This window comes from Panicum virgatum, chromosome 2K (genome assembly GCF_016808335.1).
Source record: "Panicum virgatum strain AP13 chromosome 2K, P.virgatum_v5, whole genome shotgun sequence".
Taxonomy (NCBI): Eukaryota; Viridiplantae; Streptophyta; class Magnoliopsida; order Poales; family Poaceae; genus Panicum; species Panicum virgatum.
Window position 1 is genome coordinate 49335677 of NC_053137.1, and position 18662 is coordinate 49354338.

General features: G+C 55.0%; 1 protein-coding gene across 3 annotated transcripts; it reads left to right on the top strand.

Annotated features, from left to right (window-relative positions):
* The first annotated feature begins 9779 nt into the window (after positions 1–9779).
* On the top strand, positions 9780–16896 carry LOC120682123 (transcription factor BIM2-like). Of its 3 annotated transcripts, XM_039963882.1 has the most exons (12): positions 9782–10148; positions 10306–10419; positions 10982–11284; positions 11965–12156; positions 14503–14629; positions 14728–14797; positions 14887–14982; positions 15085–15123; positions 15225–15432; positions 15533–15674; positions 15967–16093; positions 16401–16896. In XM_039963882.1, the coding sequence occupies exons 1-12, from the start codon at positions 10136–10138 to the stop codon at positions 16512–16514; spliced, it is 1545 nt and encodes a 514-aa protein (XP_039819816.1). In that variant the 5' UTR covers positions 9782–10135; the 3' UTR covers positions 16515–16896. The 3 variants fall into 3 exon arrangements, with proteins under 3 accessions (XP_039819821.1, XP_039819816.1, XP_039819827.1); XM_039963887.1 differs by lacking the exon at positions 15085–15123 and having other exon boundaries at positions 9780–10148; XM_039963893.1 differs by lacking the exon at positions 11965–12156 and having other exon boundaries at positions 9787–10148.
* The last annotated feature ends 1766 nt before the right edge of the window (positions 16897–18662 follow it).

Here is an 18662-nt window from a genome sequence, read left to right on the forward strand (position 1 = left end):
ATGTAAGAGCCTTTGGTGTGACAAAAATCTAACCCAACTTTTGCTCCAAATTTAGAACTAATAAAGCTATGAGATGCACCAGAATCGAATAAGATAACTGCGGGGTGATGGTTTATGGAGAACGTACCCGACATAATTGGTGCTCCTTCGGGAAGTTCAGCAAGGTTGGTGAAGTTAAGTCGGCCTTGCCTGACTTGAATGGTTTGTTTCTTGCCCTTGTGTTGATCATTTCTGCGAGAAGTCTGCCCTTGAGATTGTCCCGCCTGGGGGCACATCTTGGCAAAGTGATCCGGACTCCCACATTTGAAACAGCGGTTATTGTTGTCGGGGCGAGCGGCTTGCTGAGTACTCAGCCTAGGGCCGGTCTGCTGCTGCTGAGGTGCAAATCGAGCTTGCTGAGGTAGCCCGAATCGAGTCTGCTGCTGCTGCTGAGGAGGATGAATAATCCAACGCCCTGGCTGAGGGGCCTTCTGAGAGGGTGCGGGTAGGTTATTCTGCACAATGCAATACCTCGGTGCAGAGGCACTCGAGGGTCCAGCAGGTGCCTTGCGTTTCTTTTCAGCGCGGTGTGCAGAAATAAGATCCTCCTGAGAGATAGCCATATTCCAGCTGGACTTCTTGACTGTAAGCTCAATGAGTTCTTGGCTTTAACTCAGGGCACTCGTACTGTGGTGCAGTATGCCCAAGTATTCAATCAATTGTGTCAATATGCTGGACATCACGCAGATACCAACGCTAAGAAGCGTGAACGTTTCCGTCGAGGCCTTAGCACCAAGTTACAAGAAAGGCTAAATCTTGTCCGTGCGGACTCTTTCAATGTGACACCCCGGCCCAGGGCTTAATAGGATTAATAGGATACTCATTCGAACAAGTTGCAACTTCTTTTCCGGAGGTCGGTCTCCAAAGAACTCCGAGGTTAAGCGTGCTTGGCTCGGAGCAATTTGAGGATAGGTGACCGACCGGGAAGTTATTCCCGGGTGCGCACGAGTGAGGACAAAGTGTGTAGAAAATATATGTGTTCGTTTGTGAGGGCAGTCTATGTCCTAGAAAGCTTCAGATGTAAGCGGGCCCAGCCTCGGGGAGGCAGGACGTTACAGAATGGTATCAGAGCCGACTCTCGCAGTTTCACGGGCACGTATGGGCGTAAGTGCGGAGGCATGAGCACGGGCGCGTGGGGGCGCAGATGCCACCGGCATGTGCACGGGCGCGTGGCGGATCAGTGCGCGGGCATCTGGGATGCGCCGTTGGCACTGGACGCACGGACGTGGCACAGGGGCCTTTGGCACTGGACGCACGGACGTGGCACATGGGCTGCTGGCACTGGACGTACGGGACGTGGCCAAGAGAGGATGTTCCTGGCTTGGGATTGACCGACGAGGACGTCGGTCTCTTAAGGGAGTGAGCATGTGACACCCCGGCCCAGGGCTTAATAGGATTAATAGGATACTCATACCAACAAGTTATAACTTCTTTTCCGGAGGCCGGTCTCCAAAGAACTCCGAGGTTAAGCATGCTTGGCTCGGAGCAATTTGGGGATGGGTGACCGACCGGGAAGTAATTCCCGGGTGCGCACGAGTGAGGACAAAGTGTGCAGAAAAGACATGTGTTGGTCTGTGAGGGCAGTCTATGTCCTAGAAAGCTGTAAGATGTAACCGGGCCCAGCCTCGGGGAGGCGGGACGTTACAGTTGACCTCCTTCACACCCCTCCACGCCGGCGGGCGGGCTCATCCTCCTCCGTCGCACCAGCGGTCGGAGCTCGAGTGGAGGCGGGCGGAGCTCGGGTCGAGGGTGGATCCGTCGGGCGGAGCTCGGTGGAGGCGGCCGGCGGGCGGAGCTCGGGTGGAGGCGACCGGAGCTCGAGTGGACGCAACCACCAGCGGTTGGAGTGGGGGAGAGACGAGTGAGAGAGTGGAAGGGAAAGAGAGGCGAGGAGACGAGGAAGGGGGCGGAACCGCAAAAGCTCGAGAAGCTCCTCTGTTGTTGCTTCTCGCTTCTAGTGTAAAATGAGCTTTTCCAGCTTTAGGATTGTGAGAGAAGCAATGCCGTTTGGGGGAGCTTCTCGCTTCTAGAGCTTCCCGCAGTCGCAGAAGCTGGGAAACGCTCCCCCAAACAGGGCCTTAGCTTTTCTCGGAGAGCACGTCAGCAACTAGCTGGCTTTCCTATGCGCACTCATTCTTGTAAGATATTTGGATGTTGACACTGTAGCACTTTCGTTATTATTTAATAATTAATGTCCAATTATAGACTAATTAGACTTAAAAGATTCGTCTCATGCTAATCAGTTAGACTATGTAATTAGTTATTTTTTTCAACTGCATTTAATACTTCATGTATGTGTCCAAATATTCGATATGACAGATACTATAGAAAATTTTTTAGAACTAAAAAGGATCTAATAAAGGATTCATTAAGTTTAGGGGCAGGCAGGGTCTCTGACGCGGCGCCGGTGGGGGGCGAAAATGCGTGGGATAGAGGCTCTGTTTGGTTCACGTTAGGAATAGTAGCACGCTAGGAGTAGTAATTTTTTTTACTGTTAATTATGGTGTCAAACAAAACCAGTTTACAAAACTAACTCTATAACCCCGCGCTAGGAACCCTGAAAAATCTAATGAAATCTTTGACCGCGTGATTAGAGGATAGTTATTGTAGCATCACTGTATTCAATTATTGATTAATTACTGTCATTAGATTCGTCGCGAAAAGTTACACCTATTTCTAAAAAAATTTGCAATTAGACTTCATTTAACACTCCATCCATACGAAATTCTTTTCTCGACTTGCGTGTGCTAGAAAACTGGAATGAAACCAAACAGAGCCGGAAACCATCGAGTCCCCCAATGCACGTGGAGTCCTTTCTTTGTGCTTTGGATGGTGCGCCAATGCCGTTTCCGTTTAGAGAAACGGTTTTCTCCTCAATTCTTCGCTCTTCTCGATAAATCTCTTGCTATATCAGCACCGTTGCTTACGTGGCAGTCAAGAAACCATCCCAGTCATCTGGTTTGGACTGCCATTGGCCTTGTTTGGCATGCTTTCTAGCGCTAGGAATAGTAACATTTGACTACTAATTACGGTGTCAAATAAAGCCAGTTTACAAAATCAATTTCAGAACCCCCACGCTAGTGACTCTGAAGAATCTAATGAGGCATTTAACCGCATGATCAGAGCATGGTACTGTAGCAAATCATCGATTAATTATCGTCGCTAGATTCGTCGCGAAAAGTTACACCCATCTCAAAAAAAAAAATTTACAAACAGATTTCATTTAGTGCTTCATATATACAAATTTTTTTCGGGAAGCGTGCGCGCTAGATTTCTACCGCAACCAAAGGCCATTGCCGCGGTGCGCTGCCACGCGCCCACGCTGGGGGTGGGGGGGGGGGCTGGCTATCTCACGTGAGAGGGCACACGCCACGCGCCCGGGGCCCGTCTCGTGACAGGCGGAACGCGGTCCCGGCTTTCGGGCTCCGACCACCAGCCCACTGCCCACTTTTGCTCTGCACTGCACGGGTACACGAGAGAGAAGAGACCACGGCGCGCGCGGCCTGGCCGCCTGGCCTGGCCCGAGGGCGGCGGACGCCGGTCGACGATGCGCGCGGATCACCTACCTAGATGTAGGTCCACCTAGACGTAATTCGGCCTCATTACACTCTGATGGGCCAGTCGAGTTTGGGCCCACGAGGCGGAATAGTCGGGGTGGCCCTAGATCCCCCATCCATCGCCCGGAGCACGCAGGCTCGACCCGGGCGCAGCACGCCACGTAGATACTTCAACAGCCGTGTGCGCCCGCATCGAGCTGCGACCTGCGACCTGCGAATATATCCGCAGTAGAACCAAGCGTCCCTAGTAGTAGCCTCCATTCGCTACGCCGTACGCCGGAACGAGGTCGCAGCGGGCTGTTGCTGTCTCCGGCAGACGGCGGCGAGCCGCACGCTACACCGCCGCTAGAGAACGGCCGGCCGGCCGGCTAGCTAGGCCAGCCACCCAAAAACGTCGCCTACCATTTCTCTTGTGTGACAGATCCCAGCCGTACGTACGAGTCCGCTTCATGCAATTCGAAGCGCCTTTCCATCCGAAAACGATCTGTTTGGAGTAGACGACGACGACGATGACTGTGCGCGATTCGCAGCGCAAAAGGGGGACCCACCCGCTGGAAGCCCGTATCGAATCCTCTCTGGGCGGTGGGGCCTGCCGGGCCACCGGCCGTGCGTTGGCCACATGGCCCAGCCCGCGCGGCCGGGACGGGCTCCCTCACGTGCGTGACCCGGCCAGCAGGGCCGGCCCTGAGTTTTTGGAGGCCCGGGGCAAAATTAAAATTCGGGGCCCTATATATATATATATGATGTTGGTAGCACTGTATGTAAATGCATATATAATGTTACTGCGAATTGGCTTAAATGCATATATAATGTTACTGCGAATTGGCTTGTAGTCCAATGGTAGGACGGTCCAGTGGGACGCTACCCATCAGGGTTCAAATCCTGGTGCTCGCATCTTTTTCTGGGATTTTCCTAGGATTTATCGGTGTTACACGTTAAGTGGTAAGTGACGTTCCCGTCGACGACGAGACGCCAGTGGTGACTTCGGGAATCTTCAGATTTACCGGTGCTCAGTCCTTCGGAGGTGCTCATATTCATAGGGTGTGAGTGTGCGTGCGTGTTGTGGGCGTCTTCGTTGTACTGTGTGATTCTCAATATATATATATAATATTACTAATAAATACTAATTATGTAAAAGCAATATTCATATAAAATTTTCATACATATTAAATTACCTTAAAAATTCCTTGCAACATTCCTCGATGCAAAGTCATTGATGATGGTATCAATATCAATCTTATCTAACATTTGCTTCTCAATACATAATCACTGCGTTCGACAGGCTGGAGCTGGAGTGCTGTCAGAGAAAAATACTGTTACCTGGCTGGTGGCTAGAGGCTGGAGCTGGAGGGATGTGAGGGAAATACTGTAGTGCTGGACGCTGCACCAACAGCCGAACGCAGTGAATGTTGCCAAACCATTTGACCTCTCTTGAGACATTGTAGATCTCAAATAGTTCTTCAACAATTTTAATTTTGAGAAGCTTCTTCGATTCCGCGTTTCGCATGGCTCACCGGCTCACCGCCGATCGTCGATTCGTCGCTGCTTCAGGCAGGTGAAGTCACGCCGTCACGGAGATCACAGGCCGCAGCGCGAGCGCGTCTCGTCGTGTCGTGTCCGCTCGCCGGTCCGCCGGTCCGCAACTCCGCGTCGCCGCCGCAGACGAGAGAGACGAAGAATCGCGTGTGCGTACGGCTTCCAGAGGAAGCTAGTTCGAGCTCCAATCCTTGCGGATGCCAGGACTTGCAGGACACATGCCGGCAACGATTTCAACACTGGGCAACTAATTAGTCTAATATACCTAGTGTTTGATTATCTGGGGTGGGGCCCTACCGAATTGGGGGCCCAGGGCGGCCGCCCCGCTTGCCCGCCTCCAGGACCGGCCCTGCCGGCCAGCCAGTCGCTCACGAGCAGAGTAGGAACCGACCCGCCCGTCCTAGCTAATCAAACAATCAGCAACCCTCACATGCGCTCACGAACACACGCTGCAACCCGCGACATCAAACCCCCACAACAAGCTTTAGTTAAACTAATCCTGATTTATTTACTGATCCCTAAGCTGATTCCTTAAAGAAAGAGAAGGCCCCTGCGCAGAGGGAATGTCCAAAAGCGCGCGAACGGCGGTAAACCCGATTTAAAAAAACTCAGGCTTTCTCTGATTTTTAATTATGGCTCGGAATCTTCCTCTCTGGCACAATGCCGGGCTAATTACTTTACCTAAACATATAAAATCGTGTGATTATTTATTCCTGCATGCACCGCTCTTTCTGACTTTTTTGCGGTGTCGCTTTGTGAGGAGTAGCTAGCTAACTAGGGGATGGGCGTGCTGCGCTTGCATATATACAAGCAGCCAGCATGATAGATAGATGGGTTCGCTTGTGGTCGTTGATATTTTTCTTTTCTTTAATTAGCATTACCAGTAAAGACGGATATTTTACACCCAACAGCAGCACCCATAGACTACTACTTGATCGATGATCATCCACCGATCCGTATATAACTACTCCTAGACGTGTCTACAGGTTCGATTTAATTTAACAATAATAAGTAGGGAGCGTATATAAAAGAGAAAAAGGGAAAAAGAGGCGACCGGTGCACACATGGGGCCGGGGGGGGGGGGGGGGGGGGGCATGCATGCGAGCGGCGGCGTGCACGCATGATGGCGTACCCCATATGGCCCATGGATCTAAAGCTCCATCGATCCAATTCTATAAGAAGCCGGATATATATACGTGCCCGTGGATATATTATACAACCACCTCCGACATGACAACTCATGCAAAAGTTGCAACACGATTTGCTCTGCCTGCTGCCGCTCGCCACAGATATGGATCGGTGGTCGGCGTACGGCTAAGGTTCAGCGGAAATCAAGCGCATCGCGCTTTGTCTGACAGGGAGGTGCTGCTGTCGATCGGCCGCTACTAGTCTTCATATTGTAGCCAATCGACAGCATGCAAGTCTTCATATTGTTATAAGTATATAAGTACAAATATTGCGACCGTGCGTGATATTGTTATAAATATATAAGTATATAACAATTAACAAGTCTTCATATTGTAGTGCATGATCACTACCGCTACTAGTACTAGGGCCACAAAGTGTCACGAGCTGATGAGGAATACTGGTGGGCTCGGTCGGCGCAGCTGTGGTTGGTGTTGGCGTGTTGCCCGCTTGCCCTAGCTTTTTCACCGCTGGATCATCGAGCCGGCTTTATCGATCCCCAGCGCGCACGGCAACGGGCCGGGAGGCTCCACCTCCATGCAGATCGCAGAGATGCATGCATGCCGGCATGGCCTACCGGCCCCCGCCCGGTGCTGATCATATCGCAGTCGCGCTCCCTCGCCCGTGGCGCCGGCTCCTTTTCAGATCCCGCAGAGGGCCGCGACCGCAGCTGTACGTGCCGCCACTGTTGGCACGTGCGCGCGTGTCAGTGCGCGCACGTGAGCCAGCCCGCTCCCTGCCCTGATCCTGCGCCGCAGCGATTCCAGAACTGGTCCCCCGCGCGGAGGCGGGGGGCGAGTGGCGGGCCGCGGCACGGCCCCGCGCCCCGGCCGCGGCCGCCCCGTCAATCTGCCGGCTGCCGCGCGGCGCGGCTGTTGTTTGCGTCTGGACGTGACGGGCGGGAGCGGGGGCCGGCCGCGGCGTGGCCGGGCCACCCCGCGCGGGCGGTCGGCGCACGCGCACGGGCGCCTGTCCCCCCGGCCCCACGGGCTCGTGCTCGGCTGATCGGTCGTCGGATCGAACGTGACCACTGACCATACGCTGCGGACTGGTCTCCCCCTCCCTTCTCTCGAATCGTGGATTCGCCAAAAGGGAAATGCCAGCGCCCATTTCGAGTGAAGAAATAGTACAGGCGTAGTAGGGCCGAAGCGTTCGGAGTGCAGTAGTAGGTTGTCGATTGCACGCGCGACCCCGGGAAGCAAAAGAGCAAGCGGAGCATGTGTTTCAGGCACAGCACACCGTGATCCTAACTTTTCGAGGGGAGTTAGGCCGGCCGGCACCCGCTAGGAAGCGTACAACCACATCGCCGCACGTGTTTCGATTTGTCCGTCTGGGAAAACAACTGAGCTTCGGCGCTCGCCCGGTCAGCGTCACCCATCCGGATCGCGACGAGTGGCGAAGGGACACATGCGTCGACGTCGAGTGTTTCGATTTATAAATAGTGTAGGTGACACATTAGCTATCTAGAATCCATTGACGCGGCGCATTTGCGACAAAGCTACGAGGATAAGACCACGTTTTTAGCGCAATTCAACTCGCCAGCCATGGAGCCATGCCATGTAGTACTAGGCATCAAGGCGTGTAGTACATCTTTTCAGTGAAATTTGCTTCTGCGGCAGCAGCGGTTGGAGTCGTAGCTCCGTGTGGCTATGGCGGCCCCGCCCATCCGGGGCGCACGCGAGCGACACGGGAGACAGACACGACGGCTGCCTGCAGACCGATCCCCCCGAGAGGCGAGACCACGTACAGAGAGGCCCGCGCGCCTTTTCCCGCCCGGCATCAGCACGCGCGAGAGCGCGCGCCCGCCGGGTGCGCGCGTGGACTCTGGCCGCCGCAGCGACTCCCGGCGCCTTGCGTGCGGCCGGCCGGTGTCGCGAGCACGCGATCACGAGAGCTACCGGCGGCCTACGGCACCGCGCCAGGCTGGCGGACGCGCAGGCAGGCAGTCAGATCACACGCCGAGCCCCCGAGAAGCGCCCGCCCGCACGCAGTCGACATGGCCACGCCCCCACCACGCGCGCACGCGCTCCCGCGGCCAGTTCCCTCGGCGTGCGCGCGCCAACGACGGGGACGTGAACCTTGCGTTGCGCTGCGGCTCTAGCGGAGGAGCAGAGAGCGTCTCTCTCTCTCTCTCTCTCTCTGTGAGTGTGTGTGCGCGCCCGCGCGCGCGCGCGCGCCTGTGTGGATCTGGATTGGGATCATGGCGTGTGACGTGCGTCCTCTCCGGATACGGTGCATTGGTGGTATTCGAGGAGGCGTGGAGTTTACGTGCCGCCGCGCGCGGGTGGTGGGCCTGGTGGCACCGGGAGCCGGCCGATCGGTGCGGCGGGCCACGTGCGTGCGGTGAGCTCCCCGGGAAGCGAGCGGTCGGCAGGGACGTGAGGCTGTTCGGCGGATCCGATGAATAATATTCGTCGGGTAGAATAAATAGTATTATGTGAGAGAAAATAAATCGAAACAAATCGAAACAAGCCGAGAACCGATCAGCCGAACAGGCTCATGAATCATATCCTGGTCTTTTATTTTTGCGCGGTAAAAAGGCGAGTAGATACGGCGCCTTTTGTCCCGTATAGGCGCCACGTGAAGCGGTCTGCGAGTGTTGGGTGACAGCAACAGCACCGAGCACCCAGGTTATTACTTTGCCCCGGTGATCGGTTTCACCCACCCGGTTTACCGCGGAGCGACAGGATCGAAAGATAAAGCCTGGGGTAAAGCTCGGAGCTCAGCGAGAACCCAAGGCAGCAAAGGTCAAAGGGAAGAGTAGTAAACCACAAGCAGGTGGTGGCGTGGTCGCGTGGACGTGTCTCTCCCAATCAGGCGATTCTTCCTTTCGCGCCCAAAGTTTTGTTGTGGAGCTGAGGTAACTTTTGTCACCGGCCGCAGCCGCATCGAGCGATCTCGCTGCGGTTCTCGCGTGGACGTATGATCCGTCGTCCCTCGTATCTATATCCCGACGGAGGACGACGCCTCCCCGGGCGGGGCGGGGCGGAGCGAGGACCGGAGGCCGGCGCGGCGTGGGTGAGAACGGGGGGCGGCGGAGTGGCCTTGGGCGCCTGGCCGAATCTGGAGCACATGATCCGGGGGGCCCGTCTCCATCGGCGGGGATGCCCGCAATTCCCGGCCTCATGTGCCTGGCGGGCCCCACGCGCCCCCAACCGTCACGTGACCCCGCGTCCTCTCACCCCCGTCGACAGCGGGCCACGGCCACCTATCTAATCGCGCCCGCCCTAATTAACCCGCGTGCGTGACCCCGCCCGCCTCGGGATTAACCCCAGGAAGCCCGGCGCTTTGGCAGAGAGCAGGGGGGGCCCGGCGAGTGGGGAGGATTAACCGGGGCGGCGCGTGCGCGCCCGGGCCTAACCGCCGTCTCGGCCCCCGCCCCACTCGCGTGCGCGGCGAAGGGTGTGCGGGCGTGGTCAGCTGACGGGCGCCGCGCCGTATAAACTATAAAGCGTCCCCGCGAGCAGCCGAGCCGCAGATCGCTGGCTGGCTAGCTACTGGTAGAGAAGGCGAGGAAGGGGAGAAGACGAAGCGAAGCGAAGCCGAAGCAACGTCGGTCGGAGAGGAGAGGAGAGGAGAGAGTGGCTAGCTAGAGAGAGAAACGCCTCTCGCGCGCGTACGTCACGTGAGAGCCCGAGAGAGGGAGGCAGGGAGCTCTCCGTGCGATCCGAGGTGCTGCCTTCTTGTACAGGCGCGGCTTCTTCCGGTGGACGACGACCGACGACGACGAAGGCGGGGCTATAGCTGAGGAGAATTGGGCGGCGCGCGGGCAGCTGGCGTCCATGGCGAGGCGGCGCGGCGATTGACGGGCGACGATTATGGGCATCCAAGGTACGCATGCTGCCAGCTCGCACGCATACATGGTTACTTACCATGGCTTGCTTTATTTTGTGTTCCTCTCTCTCGAACCATTGCTTGGTGGACGCATATCGATCGCCGAATTCTGCTGAATTTTTTCTCATTCCTCCGCATGCGTGAGCTCGTGCAGGGAACAAGGCGGCGACGCACGAGCACGACTTCCTCTCGCTGTACACCGCCGCCACAGCTAGTAAGGACGCTCCTCTCCAGCTCCACGACTCCATGCCACATCCTCCCTCTCAAGGTCTGTATTCATGCACCTCTCTCTCTCTCTCTCTCTCTCTCTCGGTCATGGCAAATTGATCTACTCGCGCTCGAGCTCCGCGGTAGCGGTAGGTAGATCTGAGAAGAGGGGGTCGCACAATTCGGCTAGCTGTCGTTCCTGCGGGGATCGACGACCGGCGCCGGCGGCAGGCGGAGAAAGAAGCAAGAGCCTAGCTCCAAGCCTCGAACCAGTTAATTAATTAAATTAATCGGCTAGTCGCTCCGACGTGTGGCGATTGGGGGTTAGTTTAAATAAATGAAATTTCGTGCAAACTAAGCTGGCTGGCGATAAGAAGCGACAAGCAAAAGCAACGGCGGATCACGTGTGGGTTGGACGCAAGGAGGCGTCGACGGCCTTCCATCCCATCTGGCCGGGGCCCACCCGGCCACCCACGGGCTTCCGCCTAATCATGATTAGCCGGACGCGCGGGTATCATCATTAGTCATTACCCACCGATCGTGTCGATTCTATTCAATCTCACTGCTCACTCGCTTTGGAGTACCAGCTAAGCGTTGACGCTGTGAAAAGCTACTGCATGCAGGTGGTAATTTCTTCCTGAAGACGCACAACTTCCTGCAGCCTCTGGAGAAGCCGGGAGCGCCGCCTTTGCTGCCCGCCGCCGCCTCCGGCGCCGAAAGCAGGCATCGCCACCCGCAGGTGCCCGCCGCCGCCGCCACCTCCAAGCAGCACGCGCTGCCCCTGCCCGGCGGCGTCGGCACGTTCAGCATCTGCCCCGCACCCGTCTCGGTCGCGCCACCGGCGACCGCCGCCGTCGTCAAGGCGGAGCCGCCGCTCGTGCTCTGGGGCCAGCCCGCGGCGGCGCTCCACCAGCCGGCCGCGCGAGGTGCGTTCACCACTCCACTCAACTTAGTCCTGCCGCGTGCATTCGCGAGCCGCACACAAGCAGCAGCGTACCTGCCGCTGCCGCGCCGGTCGCACACCCACCCCACACCACGGTAGTGGCACGGTTTCGTCTGGCTGGTCGTAGCGTGCGCCCATGCGCGACGCACACGGACACGCCAGCGCTGTCGCGCGTGCGTGTGGCCGTGTGGTGTTGTTGGTTACTCGTGCACGCGGGGTTTACGTGCGCGTCTCAACAGTGCATTAGAGAGAGAGAGAGGAGTCTAGAATGAATGCAGAGAGAGGGAGAGGACGAACGGCCAACGGGCCTCGTGCATGTACACCGGCCAGCAAGCCGGGTCCGTTCGGGGGCCCATGTTGCCCGTGCAATCCAGCCTCTCTCTCTCTCTCTCTGTGGTGTCGCGTCCCATCGCGCGGTCCACACACGTGAGCTCCAGGTGCTCGGCAGCCGGGCCCGGCCCACTACTGGCCGAGCCGCGCCGGCTGCATCCACGCCGGGCGCCTAGCAAGCTGCCACCCCGCCCGCCCCACCACGCCACCGGCATGTGGGGCCGCACGCCTTCCGCCTGCGCAATCCTTCGGTAGCTGTTGGGAAAAGAAAAGGCTAAAGCTGAAAGGCGGGCGCTTTTGTGTGTTTGTTGTCTTGTGGCCTCCACCCCGCAGGGCACCAGCAGCAGTGGGCGCTCCCCTTCGCCGGCGCCGGGCAGCCCAGGCCGCCCCCGCCGCCGCAGGATAGGAAGGGGCGCGGCGGAAGAGCCGCGGTCATGGAGTCCGGCTCCAGATCCAGCGGCGGCGCGGGGTTCGACGACGACGACGGCCTCGCCGCGCGCCGCGAGGTCTCCTCCTCGCTCCAAGGTATACTAGTACCCCAATTTCGCTGAATCTATGAGAAATCTGCTCATCTTTGTTGCATGTCAGCCCTGGGTTGATGGGAGCATGTAATTTTTTCCCAGGAATTCTGACGATTTCCGCCCCCCCCCCCCCCCCCCCCCCCCCCCGCGTTCCTTTTTTTAAAAATTGTTTTCGAGAACCCACCACTCTTGTACTCATCGGGTGTAGTGCTCCGTGTTGGTCTAGCAGAGTCCACGGTGAGGAAGAGGACGGGTAGTGTGGAAGGGATGGGTTCGCACGCGCTGACGGCGCCGGGCGCCGGCTCGCAGTGGCAGCCGGCCCACGTCCACCAGCTTCACGCCCACCTCCTTGTCTCCGGCCGCCTCCGCGGCTCGCCAGCAATCGCCGCGCTCGCGCTGCTCCGCGCTGCCTGCCGCGTGCGCGCGTCCCCCTGCCTCCGCCCGCTCGCTCGCCACCTGCTCGACGGAATTCCCCACCCGACCCCGCAACTCCTCCACGCCGCCGCGCGCCTCGCCTCCGCCTGCCTTCCCTCGCGCTTGGCCACTACCTGGCACTCCGCGCGCGCCACCCGGCCTTCCTCCCACCCGCCCCTGCCATCGCAGACGTGCTGAAGTCCACCCCTGGCCGTGCAGCGCATGCCCATGCGCTACGCGTTGCCGCACACGCGGTGGATGCTCGTTTCCTGGACAATACGCTCATTGCCATGTACTTTGCCTGTGGGGACGCCTGGAGTGCACGTCAAGTGTTTGCGGGAATGTGCGACCGGGATGTCGTCTCACGGACTTCGCTAATATCAGGGTTTGTGCAGAATGGCTGCCCCTTGCAGGGGCTCCATCATTTTGCATCAATGATGCATAGTGAGGTGTGCCCTGACTTTGTGTTGCTAGTAACTGTACTTAAAGCGTATATGGAGCTTGATGACTTGCCTGGTGCCACAGCAGCTCATTCTTTAGTTGTCAAGAGTGGCTTTGACAATGAACTAGATGTGGTGATCGTGCTGACATCCATGTATGCAAAGTTTGGGTGCATTATGGCTGCCAGGGCACTCTTCGACAGGGTGCCAATCCCACGGGTCAACGTGATCCTTTGGAATGCCATGATATCAGGTTATTCTAAGAATGGCCTTGCTAAAGAGGCGGTGCAACTTTTCAAGCAGATGAGGAAGGTTGCGAGGAGCATGACACCCGACTCTGTTACCTTACGGTCGGTGATCCTGGCTTGTGCTCAGCTTGATTCTGTCGAACTTGCGGAGTGGATGGAGGACTATGTCCGAGGCAGCGAGTTTAAGGATGATGTACTTGTTAACACAGCACTAATTGACATGTATTCCAAGGCAGGGAGCATTGACCGTGCACATACAATCTTCGAACGGATGCACGTGAGGGAGCGGGATGTGGTCGTTTGGAGTGCACTTATTGTTGGTTATGGGGCACATGGCCATGTAAAGGAGGCTGTTACCCTGTTTGAGGACATGAAGCGTGCTGGGGTGAAACCCAATGATGTGACATTCCTGGGCCTCCTTTCAGCTTGCAACCATGGTGGTGCTGTGGAGAAAGGGTGGAGCTACTTCCATTCCATGAAACATGACTATGGGATTGAGCCCCAGCACCAGCACTATGCTTGCATGGTGGACCTGCTTGCTCGTGCTGGTCATCTTGACAGGGCTTATCACTTTATAATGGACATGCCAATCAAGCCAGAGATGAGTGTGTGGGGTGCCTTGCTTCACGGTTGCAAGATGCATGGACACTCAGACATGGCGCTGGCTGAGTGTGCCGCGCAGCACATTTTTGAGCTGGAGCATTCCAATGCAGGTCATTATGTGCAGCTTGCAAACTTGTATGCATCTGCTGGAATGTGGAGCCATGTTGCTGGTGTCAGGCTCACCATGAGAGAGAGGGGTGTTAGCAAGGAAACAGGGTGCAGCTCCATTGATATCAACGGAGAGATGCACTCCTTCCATGCAGGGGATCATTCACATCCTAGGGCTGCTGAGATTTTTGCGTTGCTTAGTCTTCTTTCTCCAACTCCAGCTGGAGGTGGAGGCGGGCAAGATTTTTTTTTTTCAATGGCCCTTTTCTCCCTCATTCTTCCTGAGGGAGCATGTGTTACAGTTAGGCAAAATTGGTCATATCCCATAATTCTTTCCCTTGGCATAATGACATCCCAGCATGAGCTTGGATTCTACTGTGTATCCCTTGCCATAACAAAACCATGGTATGGCACTCAAAAAAAATTTGTGCATAAAAAGAAGCGGCACAACTATAATTTATTGTAAGATGAGTAAAAAAGGGCTTACACATCATTTTCTATGCTATCACGTACTTATGATGGTGTCTGTGTAAACAGAGTTGACAGTAAGGGTGGACAGGAAGGGTGGAAGCTGCAGCGATGGTGGTACAGATCAGCGGCCAAACACACCACGGTCAAAACACTCAGCCACAGAGCAGCGCCGACGCAGCAAAATCAATGATAGGTGATTAGTTTTTGTAATTCCATGATTAATTCTATGCACAGAAATAAGTTTTGACTTCTGTATGGATTTTTTTCTTTTACTCCGCATCATTCCTACAGGTTTCAGATACTTAGGGAGCTGTTGCCACACAATGATCAAAAGAGAGATAAAGCAACATTTCTCTTGGAGGTAAGGTTTTCAACACCTTCCAATTTTATCGGCGTAATCTTTCTCTGTTGATTAACATGGTTTTTTTCTTGCCATCCTTTCTAATGCAGGTTATTGAATACATACGGTTTTTGCAAGAGAAAGTACAAAAGTACGAGGCTACATTCCCAGAATGGAACCAAGAAAATGCAAAGATGCTTCCATGGGTAATTGCTTCCTGCTCTAAAGCAGCAATACTTGTTACTGTTGTTAGGAAAGGAACAGTCAATTCATGGTTGTCTGTCTGAGTGTAGTTTTACATTTTGCAGTCAAATATGTATTTTCGATCATTCTGGAAAAATTCGCAGGCAAGTGTTTGTTGCTAATAATGCATTTACCCTATCGAATCTCTAGGATTATATTGGTTTTTTTGGGCAAACATCTTATGTATACTTATTTTGTGCTACAGAGTAAAGGACAAATCCCAGGAGATTCCCTGCCTGACCCTTCACATTTCATGAGAAATGGATCCTCACCTGGATCTAATTTCACTGGGAAGCTCGATGATAATCACAACATGGTGACATCTGCTGCATCAGGGGCACAGAATCAGACTGAAAATGATCACATGGCTAGCGTGTGCTACAGATCAGCTGAAACTCCGGCAATTATTACAAGTACGATCAATGATCCACCTGTGATCCTGCATTACTCTCTGAGGTGCTTTCTGAGACTAGAAGCAGCACTGGTTACTTATGAGTCTTTCTTTATATGCAGATAATGCTTTATCTCAGTCCCAACCCCAATGGACAGATCCGTCCCCTGTGGATGATTGTGCAGTGAACAGTCAAATGCTTAACAACCAGCAGTTGGCAATCGATGAAGGAACAATCAGTGTATCCAGTCAATATTCCCAAGAGTGAGTCACAAAGAATATCACTTTGTTACTCATGTTTTTCCTACCTAAATATTTTGGTCCTTAATGTCAATATCTCATAGTTTTCTTTCTTTGTTAGTCATTTTTCCTTTGAGTGGGCCCAGCAGTAGGTTTTGCCCACCTGAAATTTCTTCTTGGTATTTCATTTGTACTTGGGTTCTTTCAGGATGCTGTGTTCAGAGAGCAAATTGCGTGGCAATTAAGAAATTTTGTTATCTTTGCCAAAAATAAAAGTATGTTGATGCATCTACTTGTTTTCTTTTGTTCATAACAGGTTACTTAATTCGTTGACTCATGCCCTTCAAAGCTCAGGTGTGGATTTGTCCCAATCCAGCATCTCTGTGCAAATCAACCTGGGCAAGCGAGCAGTCAAGAGACCTGCTGCTGGTTTACCCTCCAAGGTATAGTACCTCCACCATATGCACAGCACAGATGCTCATTTAAAACATAGCATGCCAGCAAACTGAAGTTAGTTCAATCGTTTGTTCAACACGTCTAGTTTGAGATGATAAAGTCTGAAAATTCGAGCCTCCCTGTTGATGATGAAAGTGTATGCATCCTTAGTACTGATAGATATTGGGCAGTGTTCTATGCAAACCTTGGAAGCTCAGTGGTGATTATCACATAGGCATCTAAAACTAACATTTTCGTCTACCCCATTTATCTCCACTGGTTCATGTTTTCACATGGCACTTCAATTCCGTGTAGGAACCAACGGACCCAGCATCTAGCGACGAAATAGGTCAGCAGCTGGCAATGTTGGGTGGCGGCGCTGAAGACCTCTCTCATGCAGCAAAGCGGCATAAACCGGGCAACAGCTGATGATGGTCCCTGCCTCGCTCCCGGACCCGATTGATCATTCTTTCCTTCCCAGCCAACCAGCCAACGGGAGGCTCTTTTGGATTGGTTGTACATTTGTGCTAGCTGTGAAAGGCTCCGTGATGAAGGAGGCCCCCGCTGCATTCGTTCATTTGATCGCTCCCGCCGTCCTCTTTAGTCCATTGTTCACTTAGAAAAAAAACAAAAAACCCTGGAGCTTCCATCGCGGATTGTGAAGCCGCTCTTGTACACAGGCTTCCATTCATATGAGAAGCTTCCCCACCCTGACAAACCTTATGCTGTAGGCTTGTAGTAAACCTGTAATATATCTCCAACAACTGTACCGGACTGCCTGTTAGTCAAGTTGCTCGTTCTCTTGGGAGTACACTGGCCAAAGGGCCTCTAGCTGAGTTGGTTAGAGGAACCTAGCGGCGCTCCTCAGGTCCTGGGTTCGACTCCTCGTGGGAGCGAATTTCAGGTTGAGGTTAAAAAAACCCCTCGCCTGCTTCATGTCCAAAGCACTGTGGAGCCCGGCCTAACTCACAAGGCGACGGGCCTCCGTGTACGGGTGGGGCAGGAGTTCGTGGGTTTTCTTGGCCTGCTGTGAGAAGGTCATTCTACCTCTCAAACAATGCCATGGGGCGGTCTTTCAGGTCAAGTTTTTTTCTTGGGAGTACACTGCATAGTGTCGTTGCCCCGTCTCAGTGAACCAATCGTCTTGTTCTTGTTTCTCCCATGGTCAGTGCAATGCAAACTTGCAGAATCGGCTCACAGGGGGCGGTGTTGGCTTCCCTTTCCGGTCCCGTCACCGGTCAGTCACCGCGGCCCGGGCTGGGCACCAGAAACTGTGGCCGCGCGGGGCGGGGTCGCCTGCCGAAGCTAGTTGACTATCTCGTCGCCGGCGGGTGGGCGGCACCGGCGGTTGCAGTTGCAGGTCGGTGGGGTGGCGTGGCCTGATGGTCGCCGGACGTCACGACGGTTGGCGGCGGCGGCGGGGGAGATCGGGTCCGAGATACGACCGCGGAACCGTGCCAGCAGCGCCACCGCCATCCACCGACCGGGCACGTCCGTTGAAGGCGCGAATGTGCCGCCTTGACTACGCGACGCGCTGACGCTTCGCCCGCGTTGGGTTGGGACGCAGCCACGGTGACCCAGCGACAGCGAGGGTCGATCCGTGTAGCCGGATGAGGACAAGCACGGCAACGAAGGAGACGCGGTCACTCTCCGGTGGGAGGCAGGGCTTGTCTTGTCTATACGCCGTGTGGCTGACTTGGCTGGCTGTGGCGTGGTGCTGAACCAATGCAACTCTTATTAGTCCACACGCACTGACCTAGTAGTGCGCGATCATGCAATCCGTCACTAATACTAATGCACTACACCAGGCTGTTGATTAGTGAGCACTAATGCCAACTGGATGGGTTTGGTGGGCTGTGGACTCAGCTGCCCAGAGAGAGAGAGAGAGAGAGAGAGAGAGAGAGAGAGAGAGAGAGAGAGAGAGAGAGAGAGAGATGGTGCCATGGTGGTTACGGGAAGCCAGATTCGAAGCCTCCGAGAAGCCAGGCCCCAGCGACTGCTGCGCATGCGAACCTCGTCACGATCGGGCGATCCAACGGCACTACGGGAAAGAAAACAAAAATGCGAGGCGAGAGGGTCCGGCGCGCGCCGCCGCCGCCCACCATCTCACGGCGCCAACGCAGTTCCCGTCGGCAACCTGATCCACGAGTTGGGCGCGTTCAGATTCTGGCCAAAAACAAAAAAAACTTCACGAGTTTTTTCATAATGAAATCTCTGCGTACGACGATGATCATGCTGGGCACAGATACGGGTGGTAAAAGACCCAAGATTTTGAATTAGAAAATCTAAGAGCCGGGTTTTAAAAGAGTCGGGCTCTAATTTTATACAATTTTGAGCTAAATAATTTAAGAACCTTATTGGACTGTAAATAGACCACTAGGACCATGATCTATTACCACCCCTAGGCACGGACTAGTAGGGTTGATTTGGGACGGTAGGGGATCGGTTGACGACGGCGCGTGCACGAGTACGCGCCGCTGCACGTGCGCTGTTGCATGCAGAGGGACCGGGTGGCTTGAATCCGGAGGCGTACTGCTCCGGTTGCGTGGCTTCAGGAAGACGGCGGCGGCTTCCAAG

Excerpts from the sequence above, each read along its gene's own strand:
- LOC120682123 (XM_039963882.1), top strand. Across the intron at positions 15,433-15,532 it reads AACTCCGGCAATTATTACAA|ATAATGCTTTATCTCAGTCC; the intron begins GTACGATCAATG and ends CTTTATATGCAG. Across the intron at positions 15,675-15,966 it reads TCCAGTCAATATTCCCAAGA|GTTACTTAATTCGTTGACTC; the intron begins GTGAGTCACAAA and ends TGTTCATAACAG.